Source organism: Lynx rufus, unplaced genomic scaffold (genome assembly GCF_022079265.1).
Source record: "Lynx rufus isolate CCGP_SWC_20201006 ecotype Redwood Valley unplaced genomic scaffold, mLynRuf1.p SCAF_5, whole genome shotgun sequence".
Classification (NCBI taxonomy): Eukaryota; Metazoa; Chordata; class Mammalia; order Carnivora; family Felidae; genus Lynx; species Lynx rufus.
Window position 1 is genome coordinate 146697846 of NW_025814867.1, and position 23857 is coordinate 146721702.

General features: G+C 46.2%; 1 protein-coding gene and 1 long non-coding RNA gene across 6 annotated transcripts in view; one reads left to right on the forward strand and one right to left on the reverse strand.

Annotated features, from left to right (window-relative positions):
* LOC124525980 (uncharacterized) overlaps nt 1-16752 on the forward strand; it is a 30924-nt gene extending 14172 nt beyond the window's left edge. The window contains exons 2-5 of one of the 3 annotated variants that reach the window (XR_006965593.1): nt 5808-5849; nt 8610-8905; nt 11273-12605; nt 16666-16752. This is a non-coding gene — a long non-coding RNA (uncharacterized LOC124525980). The remainder of the gene's footprint in view (nt 1-5807; nt 5850-8609; nt 8906-11272; nt 12606-16665) is intronic. The other 2 variants (XR_006965595.1, XR_006965594.1) reach the window with 2 other exon arrangements.
* Nucleotides 763-19992, reverse strand: CUNH21orf62 (chromosome unknown C21orf62 homolog). 3 transcript variants are annotated; one of them, XM_047098650.1, is made up of 3 exons: nt 13102-13118; nt 10270-10324; nt 763-3125 (listed from the first exon to the last, which is right to left on the reverse strand). In XM_047098650.1, the coding sequence occupies exon 3, from the start codon at nt 3058-3060 to the stop codon at nt 2401-2403; it is 660 nt and encodes a 219-aa protein (XP_046954606.1). In that variant the 5' UTR covers nt 3061-3125; nt 10270-10324; nt 13102-13118; the 3' UTR covers nt 763-2400. The 3 variants fall into 3 exon arrangements, with proteins under 3 accessions (XP_046954606.1, XP_046954605.1, XP_046954607.1); XM_047098649.1 differs by lacking the exon at nt 13102-13118 and adding an exon at nt 11391-11477; XM_047098651.1 differs by lacking the exons at nt 10270-10324; nt 13102-13118 and adding an exon at nt 19838-19992.
* Nucleotides 19993-23857: the final 3865 nt, after the last annotated feature.

The window sequence follows — 23857 nt, forward strand, 5'->3', positions numbered from 1 at the left end:
CGTACATATCTATGTACTTTTGTTTTGTTTTGTGTTTCAGAGAGCTAGCTGTTCAGCTCTTACTGGCACACCACTGATCAGAGGTGACAAATGGCTAGCCCCAAGCTGAAGGGGACCACCGACATTGTTGGTTTGACCACACAGTGTTACCTAAAGTAACCAGCAAACAAAAAGGTGACATGGTGTGCCAACATTTACAAATTGTGAGATTTCACATAAAAACCTGGAGTTCTTAATTTTCCCGAAGGACGGAAACTGGCCCCTTTGTATTCTCCCACGGCGACAGTCGGCTGGAGCTGAGCTGCTGTGGACCATTCAGGTGGGGTGTGGACTCTTAGTCTGCCACGATCCCCACCGCTCCCTGCTGTCCTTCCAACCCGCACCCTCCACTGAGCACTGAGTGCCATCTCTCCCTATGTACGCACCGTGCGTTCTCTCAGTTTCTGACTTATCCTCTCTCGCTGAGACCTGAACCCCATTTTCAGGCCAGAAATCTGGCAACTTCAAGCTTGATTGATTACTGTATTAATTTTCCTCATCTGTTGATCGAAGTCCCATTGATCTACAATGATTTCTTACAAGAATCACTTACAACATCTGTGAAAGGGCTTTGAAGTGATTCAAAGCCACCAAATAGAAGCAATGCATATCAAGATGCTCATAATTTCTAACACTTAATTTTACCCTTTGTTGATAAAAACTGATTAAAATTCAGGCATTTTTACATTTTTGGTTACCCATGTCAGTAAATATATTTATTACTCATCCTTTCACTTGTATCCTTCTTGCCTTCCTTTTTTCTCCTGTTTTCTCCTTGTCTTTTTCTGTCACTTTAATCTTACGTCTCAAATACAATGTCAGTAATGAGGTCATTGCATTATCCTATTAAGATTCATACTTTGGTCGTCGTTTTGGCCTAATTTAAATACTGACATTATGGACTCGTGCTAATTAGCCCAAATGGCCAAATCCCCCACCAATTAAGCAAATGTAGACATTTCAGGTTATTTTGGTCACCCTATGTTTAAAGTTAAGAGAAAAATGTGGTGAATGTGATCTGAAATCTTCAACCTCAAGATATCCTGTTATTTGATAATAAAACTCTTTCTTACCATTATCACATTATGAATGCGATTATGTCTCTGCTTCCTCCTGCATTTGACTTGGACATTTGTAGCATCATCGTCATGGATTCTTTACATTCTGTCTCAATGGTAAATTGAGTATATGAGGAAAAGTTTTCTTTGTACCTTGAGGTCAGTTCACTTTTTAAAAATTTTTAAATATGTTGCTTCAGTTCTTGTCACCACACCTAAGACCCTTTTATGTCAACCATGTCAGAGAAAGTTCTTAACTTCCCAGAATTAAACATCCAGATGGACTAAACATTCTTTTGTTGCTTATATTTTAGTAGTATGAGCATTTGTGCCCATAAGAACCACATTCTAAATGATTATTAGGTTCCCAGACTAGCCCCTAGTGATGTTAAATGTAGTTCTTATTTCTGGAGTGGAGGGAGGAGGGGGAGGGGGAGAAAAAGCCAAAGTGTTACACCGGGGACCAAGACGGAGGAAGGCAAAGACAGAAAGAATGAAAGCAAAAGGTCCACAAGAGAAACTCCCTGGGTTTAGGTCTTGCTGTAAGCAAAATGTTGAGATCTATGCCATCGGTTTTTGTGTCCCCTGACTTTTCGTTTCTGTATCACACTCCTCAAATCCCAGTGCTCTCCTTTGGTCCTAAGGTCCCACCCTCACCGGGCCTGTTCCACTCTCAAAACTCCCCTTTCTCAGTGCAGACGTGTCTAGCAAGGTCTTTGGAAAACATCAGTCTAAAGAGAACCGAATCATTTTGTGGAACGCATAGTCCTGAAGCATCTGAAATCTAGCGTTCTCTTCTTAGGGGAATTCCAGTCCAGTGTAACAAAACGAAGCAAGAGAAAAGAAACTAAGGCAGTGTTTTGAAGGAAGATATCTTCCTTGGGGCGTCATCCCCTGTGCGGAGTCCCGCTAAGCAGTCCTTGACGTGACCTGCTTTCTCCATTCCCCATCTGATGTTTCTGCCCAGACCCCCGGGAGCCCGGGCCTGGCCTCTAGCTGGCTCACAAGATGTTCTGGACTGAAGTAGGTTTTTTTTTTTTTTGTTTTGTTTTTTGCTTTGTGTTTTGGGGTTTGTTTTTTGTTTGTTTCTTTCTATTTATTTTGTTTTTCTGAACAGCTCCCATGGTTGGGCTCGGAGCAGAGCAGAGAGGGCTGGCTGTGTATATGGGCTGTGTATATGTGAATGGGGGCTGGGCGGACAGGTGAAGTTGAAGGTAAGGATACCCATGGCCTGGTTCCCAGATTCCTTTTCAAGTTCTCCACAGTTTGCCAAAGTTCCTGGCAGTTGGAACCTTTGACGACGTTAGTAAATGAACGTGACAACATAGCTTTGGTTGCTCAAAATTGGGAAGGTTTCAAAGTAAGAAAAGTGGGGGAAATGATTGGTGGTGTTGGCAACGTTTTCTATACTGTATGCTTTTAAGGATGAATTCCCGTTGAAAAGCGCCACATCTAAGAATGAGATACACATACACGTGTGCCGGCCTCCGGGTAACCGCGCGGGCTTCTCTCCGGGTTCACTTTCCCTGCCGTCGTGGATGAGTAAGCTCTGCTCTGGCAACGGCCGCCTGGCCTCGGTGTTGACCCGAAGCCTCTCCAGACCGCAGATAGCCAGGTATTCGGCGGGGAGAGTGTTGGGGCTGCACAGAGAGAGCTTCAGGTCCCGGACCAACGTGAAGTTCAGCAGAAGGCCCAGTGCAGATGCATCTGTGAACCAGACGGTCAGTCGGTCGTCGTAGCTGGTTTGCTCTATTGCGGAAGGCAGGACGGTGTGGCAGCTGCACATCAAGTTGGCCAAAGTGTAGTCACAGTCCCGGACGTCCGCGGAGCAAGTGCAGTTCCGAATGGTGTTTTCCTTGGTGAAGATCAGAGTGCTGTTCCTCTGACCTCCTGTGAAGCAACCCAGGACAAGGATGCCCAGGGCGCTGGTCAGCAGGAGGCTGTGCCCAGAAGGTGGGGCCATTCTTGTCTCAGCGTGGGCCCGCAAGGTTGTGTCTCCCCTTCGTGAGCCAGTTCATTGCAACTCAACTGAAAGACAAATACGCAGCTGTGTTATCGCAGGCTCTCATTAGAAATATGCGGGTCATGGGGCGCCCGGCTGGCTCGGTTGGTAGAGCATGTGACTCTTAATCTCAGGGTCGTGAGTCTGAGCCCCATGTTGGGTGTAGAGGTTGCTTAAAAAAGTAGGAAGGTTAGGGGAATGGAGCGCCCTAAATAATCCATCGCAAACGTTTCTCTCTTGTGGTTCTATCAAAGGCAGGCAACGCAAATGCCTGAGTGGAGCCCAAGTGCAGAAATGATCTTTTCTCAGAGCCTTGTGAGAGGCAGTGGCCAGCCTACCCGTGTGAGGCATAAAACTCCCTGTGATGTCTGCTGGGAGACTGACACACCAGCGGCAACAAGATGGGGTGCCAGAGATGAGACCCAGTGCGCCTGTCTGGGTGCACCAGGGATCTGTGGTGCTTTGAGCGTGCACACTCTCCAAACATCGTGTTACTTGTATTGAGTACTCGACAACCCCTTAAACGTGCACATTCCCTCCTCCCCTCAATATCTGACTTCCTGGAATTCAGGAGACCAGCAGCTCTGTGATGGACTCAGCCATCCAAGTGCTACCTGTGAAACAACATAGCATGCATACCAGCGAAACATTTAGTTAATGGTAACCTTTAATTTCTAACTAGACAAACATTCCCCCCCCATCATATTAATCTGTTTATAGATCCGTTGATACTTTCCTGGTCTCCTAGAAATATGAGTATTAGAGTAGATTTTACCGTGTTAATAGACCATGAAAACACTAATCACATGCCAGTTAATTGCAATGAACTTTTCATCGCCTCCTTTCCCAGAACACCTGTTATAAATTGATTTTATCAAGTAACTTAGTGTAAGGCTCCAAAACTAAGCAATATATCAGCACTGTTAAATGATCTAAATAAGATAAGTGCATGCATAGTTTAAGGAGCAACATCAATGTCCAATTTGGAGGAAAATGGCCTAAGTACTTGATGTATAATAGATGCGTGGTATTCTTTTCTGGTGAGGTTGGAATGAGACACACGTTATGAAATAGGGTTCCAGGTTCCAGTCTTGCAAGAATAATTACATTTCCTGGGGCTCCTGGGTGGCTCAGTTGGTTGGTTAAGCATCTGACTCTTGATCTCAACTCAGGTCATGATCTTGCAGTTTGTGGGATAGAGCCCCATGTAGGACTCTGTTCTGACAAGCAGAGCCTGCTTGAGATTCTCTCTCTCCCTCTCTCTCTGCCCCCCACTCCCACTCGCCCGTTCTCTCCCAAAATAAATAAACACTAAAAAAAAAAATAATTAAAATAAGAATAATTACACTTCCCCTGAGTTAGCTGATGGCTGACCAAAAGATACAAGACCAAAGATACAATTCAATTAATCCGAATTGACCAAAGATACGATTCAGTCCGTCTGCATGTACAAATCACCATGCATCTGGAAAAATACTTGGAATGAGACCTCTGGCTCAGAGAGTCCAGGGCTGGTGACGGGGCCCCCATAGGAAGGCTGCGGAGGGACAGACGAGTCAGTCCGAGGAGCTGAACGTGTGTCCAAAGAGGGTGGTGGTGACAGCAGGATAGAGGTGAGGCAGACGTGCAACACTTAGGGTGCAAGATGAGGCCCCGAGGTGGCAAAGCAAGGCAAAGAGAAATCCAAGGGAGGCAACGCTAAAAATGCCGGGGTCAGGTGGGCAGGGAGGAAGCACACGTTCGTCAGCAGGTGGCCGGAGACTCAAAATAAGCTCAGCTAAGTAAACTTGAACAGAAAGTAAGACACTGGTTCACAGGAATCATAATATCATTCATTCATTCATTCGCTCATTCATTCATTCATTCATTCACTCAGCAAATGTTTACTGAGAGTTCACTAGCTGGCAGGCACTTTGCTGGCTCTGGGGACACAGCCCAGAAGACAGCGAGGTTATGGAAGTTGGGTTCTAAGCGACTTGATTCTGCTTCCAGAGCCCAAGGCGGGCCAGGTCTGCGTGTGAGGACCAAGGGCCTGCAGCAGCGGGGAGGAGAGGGAGGCAAAGGCAGGAGTAGGGTGGGGCTCAGCACGGGCCATGTGCCCAGGCCGAGCAGAAGACACAAAGAGGAACAAAACCTGTACCCTGCCCTCCAAGGGCTCATAAGCGGAAGAGGAAGACAAATAGGGCAGGACTGAGAAAGGCCCTATTGAATGTACGTGTGGTTATAGGAACGCAGCAGAGAGATAGGTTAAAGTCCATTTGGGGGACTGAATAAGGTGCTTTATATAGTGCTTTGTGTTGACTTTGAAGTTGTTACAGGGTTTTCTTAAAGGATGTATTCGTTAGTGCATTTTGTCATAAAAGAAAGGGCTTTGAGAAATGCTCCCATAGAGCCAGCATTCTTCCTGAACACGAGGTTTAAGGGTTTTAAATAGTTTTAGGATGTGGTGGTGACTACCCCACTTAGTAAGGAGCAGTGACTAACTTATTAATTACAAGATAATTTTAGAGGATCGGTTGTCCTCGATTCCGCTGGAGGTTTGTTTCTAGGACTTCATGCCCCAGTAACGCTTTCATATCAGAACTGAGAAAGCTGTCATCGACACCACTGGCTTGCTCTGATCTCAGCCTGGAGGGGAAAGGGAGGTGAAAAAGGGTCTATCCACAAGCCTGGAACCTGGTGAGAAAAGTGTCTGCTTCATTTTCCAGGTGCTGATACCATTCAGAGGCATGCATGGAAGAAGGAAAGAGGTAGGAAGGGAAACAGACATTGGTTTCCTGAAACAAGGGGAGACTAGAGATCATAAAAGATTCGTGAGCAGCACCTCTTCCCTGCCCTGCAGTCAAGTCCCTGGCTAGGTCTCAGGGTGGCCCCTGCCTTCTGGGTATCAGGGAGTTCAAAGGCTGGAACATGGAGGCCGGATGCATGAGGCCTGGTGTTGGCTTACAAAGTAGGACAAATATTCCTGGTAACAAGCCTATGGGGTTTCCAAAAAGATGCTAGTTGGACATTTTTCTCCTTCGGTTTTACCCTGGACTTCTCTCTTTAGATTTGTTGAATGTGGATTGTGATCACCCTGGTTTTACTGTGTATTTATTCATTTGTGGGCAGATTCTGGCATGGCATCAGCAGAATGGGCACAGATACATCACACTGTCCCTGCTCCTTCCTGTGCCCCTGACCATAATGGGCGTGGTGCCGTGGGGAAAGGAACTGTTGTTTTTCTCTGTGGGTTGCTCAGCTTGTTAGAAGGGAAATCTTGATCTACTGGTGACTGTCTTGTCTCCAGAAGTGGGGAGATTGCCCTACAATGGAGCCAACACAGAAGAGAACAGACAAGAAACGCAGAGACATTTCTAACAACTTTTTCGAGCACCGGGATCAAGCCATGCCTGACATCCTTCTTTGATTTCTGAAATAAGTGAGCCAAAAAATTTTTCCCCTTACTCAAATCAGTCTGAATTGGATTTCTGTAACAAGCAGTGAGAAGAGTATGCTGACATTGGGCAAACTATCTTTTGTCCCCCCTTCTTTTAATATACCTTTGTTGCGTCCTTGCTGTGTGCTGGGCATGGTGTGTGATAATCACTATAATAGCATTTTGTATGGGGTGTTGAGTCTACACCTAACTTCGCCTGGAAATGGAAGATGTCATAACAAGCTTCACAGAAGAGGTAGTATCTGAGGAGGGGAATAGTTCCTGAGTAAGAAAAAGAAAAGAAAAAGTTATCTATGTAGTTAGCACAGGGCGATCAGAATTTGAAACATCCAAAAGTAGGACAGAGGGGGGCGCCTGGGTGGCTCAGTCAGTTGAGCATCCGACTTCGGCTCAGGTCATGATTTCGTGGCCTGTGGGTTCGAGCCCTGCAAGGCTCAGTGCCTGGAGCCTGCTTCCGGTTCTGTGTCTCCCTCTCTTTCTGCCCCTCCCTCCCCCCCCCAACGCTCTGTTTCTCTCTGTCTCTCAAAAATGAATAAACATTAAAAAAAATTAATAAAAAAGAAACCAAACAAAAGTAGGACAGAGAGACTGATGGGCTATGGGGATGCTGGTGGGAGAGGTGAGTGGACGAGTCCTGTTGGGGGAGCCTTCTGACTTGCTCTGCCTCATCGTTTTCTTAGTACCCCAGCTTGTTGTGTACCCATCATCAGGACTTGCCTCCTGTGTCCTAAGAGGAGTCCCCTCCCCGATCCCGTCCCCCACCACTGTGGGCGGGGGCTTAGTAAGGGGCAGGGGCAATGTGACGTATCTGTGCCATTTTGTTTATGTTATGGTGGATTCTGCCCACAGATGAATAAATACGTAGTGAAACTAGAGCAAAAGTTGATTCCTCCCTATGTTATAGTCTGAGGCCACTGAGGAGGTGGGGGGGTGGGGAGGGTGTGCTTTGCTCCACGTGGTCATGTAGGGGCTCAAGCTTTCATCCACGGCTCTATCATCTCCCAGGCCTTTGGATCCTCTGTGGGCTTTTCGTTCACATTTCACTGACCAGAACTCAGCCACACGGCACCCCCTCTCTGCAAGCAGCTTGGAAACAAGGTCCGGCACTGTGCCAAGGGAGGAGAGGACGACGTGGGTATCGGTGGGCACTAGGAATTTCTGGCAAGCATAATACGTGGCTTTATGCAACCATCACAAACACCGAGGTGGTCTCAATCCACCTACATTTTTTCAGGCAAGATGTGAAACACCATGTACGATCATTAAATCTTGGAGCCTTTAAATCACCGAACATGTCGAAAAACTGGAGCTGCTATTCAGATCGGTTCAAATATTAGTTTTATGTCACAGCTGAAGAAATCTCGGTAGTAATTAATGCCAGCAATTAGCTGCACGAAAGCAAAGACTTCTGAAGTGAACAGATACAGACATCAGTTACTTCAAAACAAATTCCACACAGATTCCTTCTCTGTCTAGGATTACACCCAACATTTAGATAATGTTTATACTTGGCTCCAAGAGGAATGTTTCAAACTGGACTAGTTCTGTTTATAAGAAGATATTACTAGTAAGAAGATCGTGTGTCGGTGGGAGGAGAGCCTTTGGACCGTTTGCCCAAAACAGATTTGAAATGTCTTGAATAATGATGGTTTGAACTCTATAGTCTCAACACAAAGGAGAAAAAATACAATTGTGGAAAACCGTGATGGTATTCCCCAAATTCTAACAGCACCTAGCAATTCAGCGTGATTTCCCATTTTTATTTTTTTTTTTAATTTTTTTTTTCAACGTTTATTTATTTTTGGGACAGAGAGAGACAGAGCATGAACGGGGGAGGGGCAGAGAGAGAGGGAGACACAGAATCGGAAACAGGCTCCAGGCTCTGACCCATCAGCCCAGAGCCCGACGCGGGGCTCGAACTCATGGACCGTGAGATCGTGACCTGGCTGAAGTCGGACGCTTAACCGACTGCGCCACCCAGGCGCCCCGATTTCCCATTTTTAATTCAGAAGTGAGTTTAATTTGAAATTAAAAGTGGTTTTTTTGTTTGTTTGTTTGTTTGTTTTGACAGGGAAAAGGCACTTGGGGAAAAGTCTCGGTTGAAGCAACTGGGGCCAATAAGGACCAGAAACGGATGAGATGTTCCAGCAAGAAGCAGACGGCCTGAAAGAGAAATGTGGACCCCAGACACAGGAAGAAAGGCAGAAGACAGCCAGCGTCCAGGCACTTCAAAGAAACCCACTTGGAAGCCAGGGCTTGGGGAGCTAGGCAAGGATGTCTCACAAACGCAGTTCCCCAAGTGTGTTTCTGCAAAACTCCTTGAAGGTCCTGAGGGGGGCGAACAGGAGAGAACTTCCAGACAAGGAGGTAATTTGGAATTCTGGGTGTATCCCACCTGGCAAAACATAGACCTTACTCTTGAAGTGTATCTGATCACAAAGGTACCCAGTGTTGCTAACATCGAGACCAGCTGAGATGGCCTCGCTCACCCCAGGGGTCGAATGGGTTGCCCAAGGAGTTAACCGCCCAAGTAGGCAGTTAATTAAAAGGCAATGCGATTGGTGAGTGCTTATTAATGACATGGAGCCAGTGTTGGGCACAAGGACAGGGAAAGACTCGCAACGGGGTGCTTTAGGGCCAGCAGAGAAGGGCTTGGGGGAAGGGAAAGGGAAGGGCTGCAACTAGAAGGGTCCCTCGAGCAAAACCTCAGAAACTGAGCACTTGGTGTATCTGGGGCTCATGAGCTGAAGCACAGGCAAGGCAGGGTTAGGACAAACCCCGAGATCAGGGGTTTAGTCTTCAAACCCTTATAACTCTCACCCCGTTAATAAAAACTTAAAAAAAAAAAAAAAACCTCTCCCCAGTGGGGCGCCTGGGTGGCTCAATCGGTTAAGTGTCCAATTCTTGGTTTCGGCTCAGGTCATGATCTCACGGTCTGTGAGTTCGGGCCCCACGTTGGGCTCTGTGCTGACACCACAGAGCCTGCTTGGGATTCTCTCTCTCCCTCTCTCTCTCTCTTCCCCTGCCCCGATTACTCTCTCTGTCTCTCTCAAAAATAAATAAACTTAAAAAAACAAAAAGCCCTCTCCCAAAGATGTAACTTTTTATTTATGAAGGCATTACAACTACCCTATTGATATATTATCTACATTGTGAGTCATACACAGAGAGTAGAATTTTTTTAATTTGAGACAAAAAAATAAAAATGAGACTTGAGTACCTTCAACTCAACCCACTGGCTTGGCTTGGGCACTCCCTTGGCCGCAAACACCCCCTTTGGAGGCCCCAGAGAGAGGCAAAAAGGAGGCGCTGAAGGTTTGTGAGCAGGAGATACCTATTTAGTTCTGTGCGTCAGGAAGGTCATTCAGGCAGAGATGAATTGGAAGACAGAGACAGAGAGAGCACAGTGGGTTCTAAGTAAGAGAACACTTCCGTATTTTCTTTGAGGGTTTACCTCTGTCCGTTTGCTGACTCCTGGCTCCAGCCTCCCTGGATAAATCTGTGTCTGTGTCTCCAATCCTGGGGTGGGTGGGGCGGCCAAAGAGGGGAGGATGAGGGAGGCAAGGGTGAGGACAAAGGTCCTCATGCGCAGGAAGCAGGAGATCCCGAGGGAACAACACGGCGAAAGCGGTCCCTGTTTCCTTCTTAGCATCCCGACATGGCTTGCCTGGGGCTCTGCTCTTTGAGATGCCCACCCTGCCCCTGCCCCTCGCCGGAAAGGCACAGCTCACCTTCTGAGCCAGGGGCCTCTGGGTGGTTTCCTTAGACCGGCAGCGAGAGCAGCTCCTGGCAAGACAAGGTACAGGCGAGATTACGGAGTCGGCACGGTATCTTTCCTGTCCCCAGGGGCTCCTTGCTGTGCCTTCATCTCAATTCCTTGGTCAAGGCTTATCCACTCTTTCCAGATGCCTGCTGCTAAAATCCTGCTCTCACATAGGGATCTAAGGGCACTTGGGTAAGCCTTAATCTGGATTTACATAAACATATTCTTGCCCGAGCGTATTTGCCCTTTAGGCTTTATCCCTACTTGTGCCTTGTTAAAGGGATGGCAAGGATTAAATAGGAAGTCTGGGAGTCTGTGGGGCAGGGACTCCTCTTGAGGACACCAGAGCTGAGGGATCACCTGTTCCCGGGTCCAGTTCCCACTGGTCTGTGGCTGTGCAATCACCCTTCCCAGGCAGGCCAAGGAGAACGTCCTGCCTACTCTGCATTCGTGCATGAGATGCTCGCGGGGATACTCTAGGTGTAGGACCTTGAGAAGCTCTTTGAGAAAAAACGGATTTGGGGCATTTTTTTTTTCTTTGGCTCTGTCTCACAAATGCACCGCAGGAGGTAGGTTACAGATACACTCTATGTAATACGATATTCGTTTTTTTAGGTTTACTTTATTTTGAGAGAGAGCCAGGGAGAGGCAGAGGGACAGAGAGAGAGAGAGAGAGAGAGAGAGAGAGAGAATCCCAAGCAGCCTTCGCACTGTCAGCATTGAGCCTGAGGCAGGGCTCAAAGCCACGAATCGTGAAATCAAGACCTGAGCTGAAGTCAAGAGTCAGACGCTTAACTGACTGAGCCACCCAGGCGCCCCCGTGTAAGATGATATTTACAAGAGGAGGGATAGCTTTGTTGTTTAATAGTCCAAAGCTTATAATGTTGAAAGGAACATGAATTTGGGTCTCTCCCCAGCGCTTTCTTACTGTGGTAAGTGTTATTTTTTCTTTCCTCGTATTCCACCCCCAGCCCTGGTGTTATGAGCCACTGCATTTTCACACGCCCTCCCGAGTGTCTGCCTCTGAAGACACTGCCTTGTGCACTCTCTGTTGATGAAGGGCTCTTCCCGCCCCTGGGCCTTACTTACACAGTTCACAGTGAGAGGCGCGACACAGGATTCACCGTGATCCTGGTATGATCCGTATCTCCTTGGGTTTATACAGTGGGCGCAAAACTGTTCGCTATCATCTGACTTATTTCCTCATCTAGAGAAAGAGGAAATAAAGTTCACGTCTCCATAAGTTGGCATTTAGGCAAAATTAACCTCAAGTGTGTGGTTCGGGTCTCAAGAGCACACGCTTTATTTTTGTGATGGTTCGTGTTCAACTCGCTGTATATTGCGGGCCACTCAGAAATGACTTTCGGAGTCGTCTCTGTCAACATGGCGCGGGGATGATGATACCTACTACACTAGGATATAACGTCAGTGTAGCAGGACGCACGTGGAAATGTGGTCTGTCTGTGAGTACTGTTACTACTAGTAAGTATGCTTACATATACATGGTACTTAGTACTCTATTAACTATGATGTTTTATAAGGTCGGAACCATAATGATAATAGGGATATATTAGCATGCTCTGTCAGGGCATCCCAAAAGCCACCCCAAAGAAATATAAAAGTTACTGGTGCATTTAATGCACTACTTATATCAAAAAATTTGAATAAAGAACAGGCTCAACATAAAGCAAAAATGCCTCTTTGCCCCATTTGTCCTGTAACAAACAACAACTCGGATTTACAAATGTCCTTCTGCGATTCTGGGGAACAGGAGGGCTTGCAATCATTAGTGAGCAAAACCGGTAAATTGAAGTAAGTGTCCAATTCCCATTTCTAAATTGTTCAGTGGGGCAGCAGGGTATGGACTGTGATCAAAACACTTGCTTTCTGGTTTCTTCTTGTCCCTGGTAGATACGGTGGGGGCTGAGTAAGGGCCCCTGTAGGTGTCCGTGTCCTAATTCCTAGAACCTGTGAATCTTGTCTTCCAGAGCAAGAGGGACTTTGCAGATGTGATTACGTTAAGGATCTTGGGATGGGGAGACCCTGGATTATCTGGGTGAGCCCAATGTAATCACAAGGGTCCTTCTAAGAGGAAACCGGAGAAGACAGAGGAGAAAAAGGCAATGTGGCAACAGAAACAGAGATCGGAGCGATATGGCTGGAAGCCAAGGAATGCCAGCAAACTCTAGAAGCTGCAAGAGACAAGAAACAGATTCTCCCCTGGAGCCTCCCCAAGGAAGGAGCCCTGTCGACACCTTGACTTTAGCACAGTCAGCCTGCTTTTGGACTTTGACCTCCGGAAATGTAAGAGAATACTTTCTTCTATTTTAAGTCACTGAGTTTGTGGAAATTTGTTAGGTAGTCATAGGAAACTAATATAGAGAATATAAGGTAATTACAAAGCACCCATATCAAACCACCCTTTGGACTAAACACACACACTAGGGGTGCCTGGGTGGCTGTCGGTTGAGCATCTGACTTGGGCTCAGCTCAGGATCTCGTGATGCGTGAGTTCAAGCCCCGCGTCAGTCTCTGTGCTGACAGCTCAGAGCCTGGAGCCTGCTTTGGATTCTGTGTCTCCCTCTCTCTCTGCCTTTCCCCCACTCACACTCTGCCTCTCTCTCTCTCTCTCAAAAATAAACGTTAAAAAAGTTTTTTTTAAACACGCTAGCCACTCTATTTACAGCCCTGCAGTGTTTGCTAATTGTTTCCTGTGTCTTACTACTCTCACTAGACTGGATCGTAAGGAAGCTCTTGGGGTAACTCTATCCCAACCTCCATTACTGGCTTTCTGAAATACCAAGCTCAAAACTGTCCAGAGTAGTCATGCTGCATTGGGTCCAGCCCAGCGTAAATGAGGCATCTGGACACGTCTCATGAATTCCGAGGGGGGCCTGTATCCAGGTGGTGATTTGCATGTGTGGACCTGTCGAGGAAAAAAGAAGGAAGCGTGAAGACGGTGTGTGAAGGCCTGGGGCAGGGCTGAGTGGAGGGACAGGATGGCACTTGTCTCTTCTCAGCCCAGACTAATTAATGCCACGGGCTGAGTCCTGTGGAGCCGCAGGCAGAGGCTGCATGGACAGCTCTCAAGAACCCTGAGATGTGGGGCACGAGTGGCCCCTATCTGGGTGATGACGTGTGACACCGGGCTGGGGACAGAGTCGTTCCCCCCACTTGAGCCCTGAGTGCAGGACAGCTCTGGTATGATGAGGAAGGAGGGACAAGCAGCACCATTTGGCCTTCCCTGGAGGATGGATGGGAGTGCCCCTGGTCACTCCTCTTTGGGCAGTGAATCAGTGGGGAGCCCCATGGCTAAGGCAAGGGACAGTCACCATCCAATGGTGGTTGGGGACAGAATCAAGTGAAGGGATCATTTCTGAGCATATGTAAGACATTTCTGGGGGCTCTATTGTGTAGACACAGAGGTAGGAAGGAGGCAAGGCTTTGTATCAGGGAGGTGGAAACACAAATCGGCAAAATGCAAGCTATTGATGTGCATTTGAACTTATTTGTGCCCAGTGGTTGGTGAAGCCAGGACTCCTTCACGGATCAGTTGATTACTGCTTTTAGATTAAATGTATTCAATAATGGAAATGGACCTGAGAGCCAACTTGAACAAACGAAAGCATTTTGTGTTTTGAAAGCATTGAGCTCAACTGGGTGTTGATTTCACCCATCGTTTGCTAATCGGATCCCGGACCCCTTGGTGTCGGTGTGCTGTGTAAGTCAGGTTTCTGATGTGGCAAAAACCTGGTCTTTTTGTTGACTGTGGTTTCCCCAGTCCTTAGCACAGTGCCTGATGCATAGAGGCACTCCATAAATATTTATACTATCCCTACATTATAAATCCCTATATTAGCTAAGTCAGGGATGCATGTTACTGACCCTTTACTTCCACTTTTACCTTCCACCTCCTGGAATTGTGCAGTGTTATCATGTTACCAAAATCAGCAAGCAAATGCATCCTCTTTAGCAGGAATTTCGGTGTTTGGCCTAGCCATGACAAAGGAAGCGTACTGAGATTTTGTGTATGGGCAAGAGGATGGGAAATTCGAACCCAACATCCTAAGCCTTGCCTGTGAGTCCCCCCTGAAAGCCACTGAATGACATCTGGCAAAAGCCCCGTGAGGCATCCCCATCCTCCGTGGCTTTATCGATCAGTACCGTGTAGGCTTGCAGTGGCCTAGGAATCTTCTCGTAAATCTGATGGAGACACAGGGTGAAACACACTCGCCTGGAACGATGACCACGAGCCCTAAGTCAGGCTCCCAGATCACTGTCCTTCCACTTCACCCTACACATCCATCCAGGGCTCACAGGAAGAATGAGCAGAGTTGGTACATACTGATCTCACAGACAGTGGTGAGCATTAGAAGGCATCACCCTAATTGCTGTCCGTTGAGGGATTATGATAGCCCCCACTACAGACTCCCCCAAGAGCTAACCTTCAAGCGTCCAGTTTTGTAAAACTAACCTGGAACCGCTTTGCTCAAATTACGAGTGTGAGGTTGCCAAGGAAAAATGAGTCAGAGTAATCCCTTTCTAAGAGATGAGAAGAAAAAAAAAAAAGCCTGCAAAGCTTTAATATTTTAATTACCTACTTCCAGAACAATAAAAAAGGGACTAATATCTTCCATGCAGTGAGGTGCATTATGACGGTTTCATAAAGTAGCTTGAGCTATTTCCCCAGGACAGAAGCCTTACGCTTTTTCCTTTCATCTGTATTCAACCATTCCAACGATATTCAATCTTAGAAGCGTTAAGAATTAAATTTTCCTTTAGGGTTTTAGTTCCAAATATTGGAACCATAAGCAAGTTAAACCTTGCCGCTTTCATGAAAGACTTGTAAGGGTCTTTAAATGCCTCCTGGGAACAATGACTAAAGGTAATGTCAGATCCCAGAGCAGAAATAGGACATCAGGTAAAATCTAAGGAAATCCGCATAAAATGTGGACATTAGTTAACAATAATAATGTATCGATATCAGTTCATTGATTGTGACAAGTGCATGTCCCGTTCTGATGTAAGATGTAATAACAGGGGACACTAGGTAGGGGCATATGCGAAGTCTCTGTGCTATCTTCACAATTTTTCTGAGTCTAAAACTATTCTAAAATAAAAAAGTTTTTTTTTTTTTTTTGGAGAAGAATGCCTCCTGATTTCATTGACGACTCCTCGAAGATTATTATTTTTGTGATAACAGCAGAGATCCAGTGGGTCATCTGAGCATCACAATTTGGGCTAAACTGAGAACCCCTGAAATGGTGTCTAGGTGTGACTCCAGATGAATTCTTTAGCCCTTCTGGCCGCGAGAAGATTCTCGCTTTCTTAACGGTCCTGGAAGCCAGGCAATTCAGAGATGCAAGTGGGAAGTGATCCTTTCATGGAAAATGGATCAAAACTGGAAGGGAGAGGCATCAGGAAATATTGTGGGAAGAAGTCCTGAAGGAACGTGTGTGTGTGTGTGTGTGTGTGTGTGTGTGTGTGTGTGATACTTCCCTCACGCGGCTTATGTTGTTCCCTGTGTCTAGGAGAGTTCTGTATTTCTCAACTGCTGAGAAACCAGCCTCATCTCTTAAACTGTCCTTGAATCCCACCTCTTTCATGAAACTTTAGTAGCTAGGGCTATGGATGGTGGTTCTTGCCTGCCTCCAACCTGTTTCTCTCTCTCTCTCTTTTTTATTTGAGAGAGAGAGAGCGCGCACGCATGCGAGCGGGGGAGGGGGCATCAAGAAAGGAAGAAAGAATCTTAAGCACACTCCATGCTCAGCATGGAGTCCTACACAGGGCTCTATCTCACAGCTGAGATCTATCTCAGCTCTATCTCGTTTACTGAGTCACCCAGACGCCCCTCAAACCTGTTTCTCTTATAGGGCTACACCAGTCTACCATATAAAAGAAACTAAAAACAAGCTTTTTATGAGCAAATCTGTAATCATACAGAGAGACTGTGCATGTTTTTGTTAGGTTTTTAAGCCACTCCCATCAGGCTTTTGTTAATATCACTCCATTCAAACCATTCTCATCAACTTCCCAGTGACTCCTCCCTCCAGCGTGCCAAATCCAATGGTCAGTTGCCTGGTTTCATCTTGCTTGACTTCTTACCAGTATTCGACACGGTTGCCTATTCTTTCCTTCTTGAGCAAAGAACTTTCTGTTCTTCCCTGACACCCCATTCTCCAGCTTCTCTCGCTACCAATGGCTGCTCCTTCCCAGTCTCTTTGGCTGGTGTCCCCTCTTCCTCCTTGTTGTTGCCTGCCCCTGGCTCAGTGCTTGGCTCTCTTCTCTGGGTATATCCACTCCTTTGCGTGCTAACCTATGGACTTAAATATTATCTATATGCTGATGATTAACCTGCTTCCAGACTCTTCCCTGAACTCCATGCTCATATATCCAGCACCTTGAAAACTCCACCTGAATATCCAAGACACCTCAAACGTAACTTACCGGATACACGACTCTTGATTCCCGCGAGAGTTAAGACTGCCGGGTAGAGAAGACATTTTACCGGATCAACATTTTTCGGCATCAACACTTACTGCTCCACGGCCTTGGGTTCCCATGACTAAACCGGCTAAATACAGAAAATGGTCATCGATGACGGACAACGTACTTCCCAATAAGAAATGTGGGAGATATGTGGTGTCAAAAGTTCATTGAAATTGGGAACCATACATATGTTCAATTGATCAATAGTAACGTTCAATGACTGCTGCTTTCATGCCAGGTACTGTTCAAAGTACTTTTATGTATTTTATATCATTTAATCCTTAGTAAAATCATAGTAAAAGTAGACCTGATGGCCCCATTTTCGTATCAGAAGATGGAGACGCATAGAGGCTAAGTAGCTTACTCAGAAGGTCACAGAGCTGGTAAGAAAAAGTTAAAATTTGAACCCAGACAGCCAAACATGTTCTAGAGAATTGTGGTGGAAATTGCAGTGTTATTTCCCATTCTAGGGTCACGTTTCTATACAACTGCCTCGTATTCTATCACTAGACTCTGTGCCCTTTAACATAAAGCGTGTATAGGAACCTCATGCTAGGGGAATAGGAAACAAAATGAATGAAGTGAGTTCCAGTAGGCGTAAGCATTTCAGAAACACTTTTTTATTTTTTATTATTTTTTTCACTCATATGTGGAACTTGAGAAACTTAACAGAAGACCATGGGGGAAGGGAAAAGGAAAAAATAGTTTCAGACAGAGAGGAAGGCAAACCATAAGAGACCCTTAAATACAGAGACCAAACTGACGGCTGATGGGGGGAGGGCGAGGGAGAGGGGGAAATGGGTGATGGGCACTGAGGAGGGCACTTGTTGGGATGAGCACCGGGTGTTGTACGTAAGCGATGAATCACGGGAATCTGCCCCCGAAACCAAGAGCACACTGTATACGCTTTGTGTCAGCCAACTTGATGATAAATTATATTAAAAAAAAAGAAACACTTTTTGAAAAGAACATTTATAAATTCGCTTTAAAAATAAGGACATTAGTTGAGTGCTGCTTCTGCATATGGGGGCAGGCTACCTCCGAGAGCGAGCCAATGGGAAGTCTTAACTAAAATATGTAGCTACTGTACCTCTCCTTGACACAGGACCTTCTGAGAACTAGTTAACCAATGACTGCAAACCCCTTTCCATCTAATGACTTGGTCTATGCCCGGCTAATCCGATCACTGGGGTTCAACTCCCACCCAGGTTGGCACATAGGCCCATGTCTGTGCCCTTAATCGTACACTCATGGAGCCCTGTGGTTTGTCTGTTACTGGACACTGAAATAAAAAGTTGGGGCGCCTGGGTGGCGCAGTCGGTTAAGCGGCCGACTTCAGCTCAGGTCACGATCTTGCGGTCCGTGAGTTCGAGCCCCGCGTCAGGCTCTGGGCTGATGGCTCAGAGCCTGGAGCCTGTTTCCGATTCTGTGTCTCCCTCTCTCTCTGCCCCTCCCCCCTTCATGCTCTGTCTCTCTCTGTCTCAAAAATAAATAAACATTAAAAAAAAAAATTAAAAAAAAAAAGTTGATAGTACTCCCCTGCTCATACTCGGTCTCTCTCTCAAAAATAAATACACATAAAAAAGTCTTTTAGAAAGTTGATAGTATAACAGCCTTAAGCAATAAAAATACTAGTATGGAAAAAGAAAATTGGGAAGTCTAAGTCAGCTGTTGAAAAGCACTCATTTCTGTAGATACTTTATTAAAACTGTTATTTTCAGAAATGCCCAATTTCTGTAAAAAAAAAAATTTAATGAGAATCTTTTTTTTTGTTCACACATACTGCATTATTTGGTCTAAAAATAAAGGTTAAAAATTTCCCAAAGATCACTGTTTTCATTAAAGATTTTTTTTCAAACAAATGAGGCCTGATAATTTTGGTAGTTTTTAAAGACAGGTTTTTATATATATTATGCATAATTTCCTCTCCTCAGTATACACCAACACTTTTATTGCTAAAAAACAAACAAACAAAAAAAAAACCTGCCCCAAACATGTTTGTTAAAGAATGAACTATATGAACGAGAACTGTGTAAGAATTACCGGTTTTGGCTAAAAAAAATCCCCATCTTCTTGCCTTGTAGTACAGTATTTAATATGTTTTTTCACTTTTAAATAAAAGGACAAATTTTTTTAAAAAGATAACGAGTCCACATGTTAATACTCATCTAAACTTCGTTTCTTATCTGCGTACGTTTTCCAATGAGCAGTGTATAAAAAAGCAATAAATGTAATCCTGTCACATAAGAACAGAGCAAAGGAACAGTATAAGCTGATGTTTTGAGAGTTCCCAGTTTTCTCTGTTTGGGATCGCGATAAGGAAAAGAGCTATGATAGATCAGCTCTTTAAAAAAAGTTTTTTAACGTTTATTTATTTTTGAGGGACAGAGAGAGACAGAGCGTGAGTCGGGGAGGGGCAGGGAGAGAGAGGGAGACACAGAATCCGAAGCAGGCTCCAGGCCCCGAGCTGTCAGCACAGAGCCCGACGCGGGGCTCGAAGTCACGAACTGTGAGATCATGACCTGAGCCGAAGTCGGACGCTCAACCAACTGAGCCACCCAGGCGCCCCTGATCATCTCTTTTATGTAATTGTTATTTCGCGTTGAAGACCGACAGGGAAGTAGAGCCAAATGTTTTAAATAGAAACCACAGGCCCCGGATATCTGTTATATAATAATATTACCCTAAGTAAATTTATCTGTTTAGACACTAAATGAGAAGACCATTTCATTCTTTGCTGAATGCCCTGGAAACGTTTCCTTTGAAAGGCAGAATCTCCATAAAGAGCAATTCATATGCCTGGAAGCCTGAAAGAAACCAAACCAAACCAAACCAAACCAAACCAAACCAAAAAACACTTTCTTGGTAAAAGCCACCGTCAGTATACATTATGCTCGGGGAAATGTAAATTCTGCCAGAAGACGGGACGCCCACAGTGGCTCTTGAAAGGGTCGCAGAACTTGCCTGCAGTGCAGCCGAAATTCGGAAGCTATGAGTAACTGTCTTACGAGACACACTTTTCGAGAAAGAACGGAGGAGTTACTTACGTCTGGGAGTTGCAACGTGAGGCTTGCTTTTCCACGCTGCGGACCTCCGCCTGGTTCTTCACCCTGGCTTGACAGCTGGTTTAATCTGCAAGGCAGGATGGAATGCACTTGCTGTTGTTTTCCGGTTTCAGAGGGCCAGCGGCCCTGGCCGCTTCCATGGCAACCGGGGGGGTGGGGGGGAAGCTGCCCGCCTACTAGATTCATTAACCACACAGCAGGAGACAACCTGCCTTGGGGACCGCTGGCCACTGTTTAGGGGTTCTACCGTGGAAAGTTTCCAGAAGAAACTAGGGAGACCGCTGCCGTCTGCTGATCCTGAAGGGCTGACAGGAATGGGAGAAATTCGACTTCAGCAGGAAATCGAGTGGGCTAAGTATAGAGCATGATATTCCTAGATGCTTTTACTCTCGTGATTTGGTCCACTTTCTGGTCTGATGAATTGTTATGGATGCAAATGCCTGAACTGGGGGGGGGGGGAACTGTCCTCTTGTGGGTGTTCCAAAGAGAAAAATGGACTCATTTCAACTCCAGAGAGGTTGTCCTGTTCTCACTCTTTTTTTCAGTTCAATTTTTAAAATGTTTAGAGCCGTAAAGCAAATAAATTTGGAAAAAACATTCTGTGTACATTAACTGATGAGGGGCCAGTAAACCCTGGAGAAATCAGATGGATGGTAGTGATGGAGGAACATCTCACTAATTAAAAGCTCTAAAGGAAGCTAAAGCAATTGATTTGTAGTTACCTGGATGTAGATTATCCAGTATTTTCAAGAAGAGAGCACCTTGTCAGGGAAATTCATTCATTTATATATTATTCATCTAGGGAACCCTTACTACATGCATGTGCTGTGCCAAGAGCTTCAAGGGACAACAGGGATAAATATCATAGTTCTTGTCTTCAAGGAAGCTACAATATGGAAGGGGTAATTATATAAGTTGATTGTGAAAAATATTTGGAGGCAGGTACAAAGGAAATACGTGAGAGTTTCAGGGAAGGTGAAAAATATTCGGAGGAAGGTACAAAGGAAATGCGTGAGAGTTTCAGGGAAGGTGGAGCTACCTGTTGGCAAGGAGATTGGCGACATCTTTGTAGAAGGGTAGCATTTGACCTGGGGCTTCAAGGATGGCTGGGATTTGAGTGGTCAGATATAAGGAAAAGGGACAATAATGCCTCATGGAGTGTCTTTGGCCAATGGAGAATGTGAGCCGATGGACGAAAGCTTCCTCTTTTCTCACCCCAGACAGTCCTGACACCCAAGTCATCTGGCTTCGTAGAGGACCATGGACCAAGCAACCCACGCAATCAAGAAAATTTCTAGAGCAAGGGTTTGGAGATGGGAGAGCCCCATGCCTATTCAGCTCTTTGAAAGCCAGTGAATCATAATCAGGAGCAAGGGAACTGAGAATAGAGAGAATCCACTCTTTCCAGTGTTTACTTTTAGCAAGGCAAACATATAAATTCTATCATATGAGAATAGCGGAACACAGACTTTGGTTCAAATCTTGATTCCACTACCTTCTTGAACATTATTGTTTAAACTTCATGAGGTTCAGTTTCCTAATCTGTAAAGGAGATAGTAATACTTCACTGCAAAGTTGAGGTGGGGATTAAATGAGATAATATACGTGGACGGGACCCCTGGGGGTGGAGGAAGGGAAAGCTGGCCAGACGAAAATGAGCCGTCCCAGCTTTCCAGAACTACTGTGGCTCATCCAGCAGTTGGACACACCTCTGTTCCAATGCCTTTCTCTCTTGTCTGCCTCTGCTGTAGAGCCCAGAAAGCTAAGATATTCAACTTGCAGGGTCTTTAGCTACCATGGCAGCTGGGGCTCCAGATATGATTTCAGCTTTACTGATTACTTCTTGATCTGGAACTAAGTCACGTGGAGAGAGGACCATGGGGGCTTTGCTCAGGAACTGAGTTCAGTGGGGAGCGAGAGACTCCTGGGCATCTCTGTTGCTGGCACGGACCTCGCCAGAATCGGCCAGGTCTGGGACCTCGCGCTCCGGGGGCGGCTTTCTGATTGACCTGCTTCCTGGTCGTGGCAGACGTGTCCTGGCTTCCTGTTGGAGAAGGTGGCCTCTTACTTCAACAACTTCGCGACTGTGGAAGAAGCAGCAGCTCCCTCGATGGCCCAATTTCTCGGCGACTTCCTGAGTTCGACCTAGAGTCTGTTCAACCCTCCCCATGACTCAAGAGCTATCTAGTGTCTCAACCCTCCCCATCTAGTGTCTTAAATCTCCTTGCTGTTACACCTGCTGGAGCGGACTCTGTTGGTACCTGCCTCCTCTGTTTCTTCTTCCCGTGTGAACACAGAGGTTGCAGGAGCTGTTCCCGTCACTGAGGAGGGCAGAGCAGGAACGTGGAGCAGCCAGGTGCCTTGGGGACACTGCTGAACCCCTACAGTGGCTCCGCACCGCCCGGTCTGCGGGACAACGACAACATCGCCTGCCCATGGGTGTTTGCTGAGTAAGAGAAACTACATAAAGTATTGGGCATAAGCTGGGCACAAAGGAGCCATCGGATAATGGTGGCTATTGGCATTATTACTCTTTGTTAGGACATCGATGCCTTCCAGGACCTCTTGCTGAGTGGGGGACTGGGACAAAGACATAGAGCGTGTGGAGGCGGGTTCCTCCCTGGAAGCTTGGAGGCCAAACAGACAGCCACTGATGAAATACGGCTGGATCTCTGTGTGTAGCAAGTTAAACATTTACCACACCTTCATATCTCTCCATCTGCCTAAAACTTCACTTCTAAAACATGTGCTCTTTGTGTTAACGGGGTCACACAGTTTAAGTGGATTTAGCAAAAATGAGTGTTGGGAAGACTAATGAACCACCCCCGCCCACCCCCTTAGGATGCCTGCTTCTTTCGGCTGTGGAATCAAAGGCGGTGGACAAGTGTTTGTTCGCCGTGGGCTTGAATTCTACTTTTGTCCTTGACTAAATTTGTTTTCCTTCCTTCCTTCCTCTCTCTCTCCCTCTCTCCCTCTCTCTCCCTTCCTTCCTTTCCTTCTTCCTTTTTTTTCTTTCTTCCCTCTCTCCTTCCTTCCTTCCTTCCTTCCTTCCTTCCTTCCTTCCTTCCTTCCTTTTTCTTTTTCTTTCTTTCTTTCTTTCTTTCTTTCTCTCTCTTTCTTTCTTTCTTTCTTTTTCTTTCCTTCTTCCCAGAAGAGCATTGCAGGCTCCTGATAGCACATTCAAATAATACCCAGTGCACTAAGTAAGAGTGAAATTCTGCACACCTCTCCAACTTCTCCTGCAGAAATAATGCCAGTTACAAGTCTGCTTTGAGGCAAGTCTTGCTTTGTCTTCAAACTCTCGCAACCGCTTTGATTGTTAATTAACATGTTGGTTACCTAAACTCTTTTAAAGCGAGGGCTCAAACTCCAGTCTTGCCAAAAGCCTTTCTCCAAGTATCATCATCTGAAGTCTCTATTACCACCGGCTAGCCACCTCCGAATGGTCGATCTGTATCTTTTATTAACGTTTGCTCCATCCTGGGCAACTTCAGGACGCATCTCAGGTTCTGTCTTTCCTTCCCAGCTCCTTCTGTGGCGACGTGAACATCCCTGTTACTCAGTTTGCTGCAGGATACCGAGGCTCCTGTCCTCACCAGGTAGCACTGATCGTGCTCTAGATCTTGTCATCGGCATGTGGCCTCTGTTCCAACCTCAAGTCGCTGCTGTCCCATTTTTGTTCTTTCTCTCCCCCACTCCCGCTCTGCTTTACCCCCACGGAAGCGTCTGTGTGTGGGGTGCCTTGGCTTCACTTTGTTTCCCCTCTCTTCACTCTGTGATCAGCTGCTTCCACGTGCCCCCGCACCCCCTCGCCGATGACCCCTTGCTGTATGCACCATCGCAGCCCAGCCCTGGATTGCCCCCGTGGTCTGCCTTCTCAGCTCCCACTCGTAGGGTGCAGGCACTCATGGAGAAAATGCAAAGAGCTAGAAGTTCCTAATGTTGAGCTTCAAAGGGACCCCTGCTATTCGGCCATCCTTCCAGCTTGCTCTTGCCCGATGA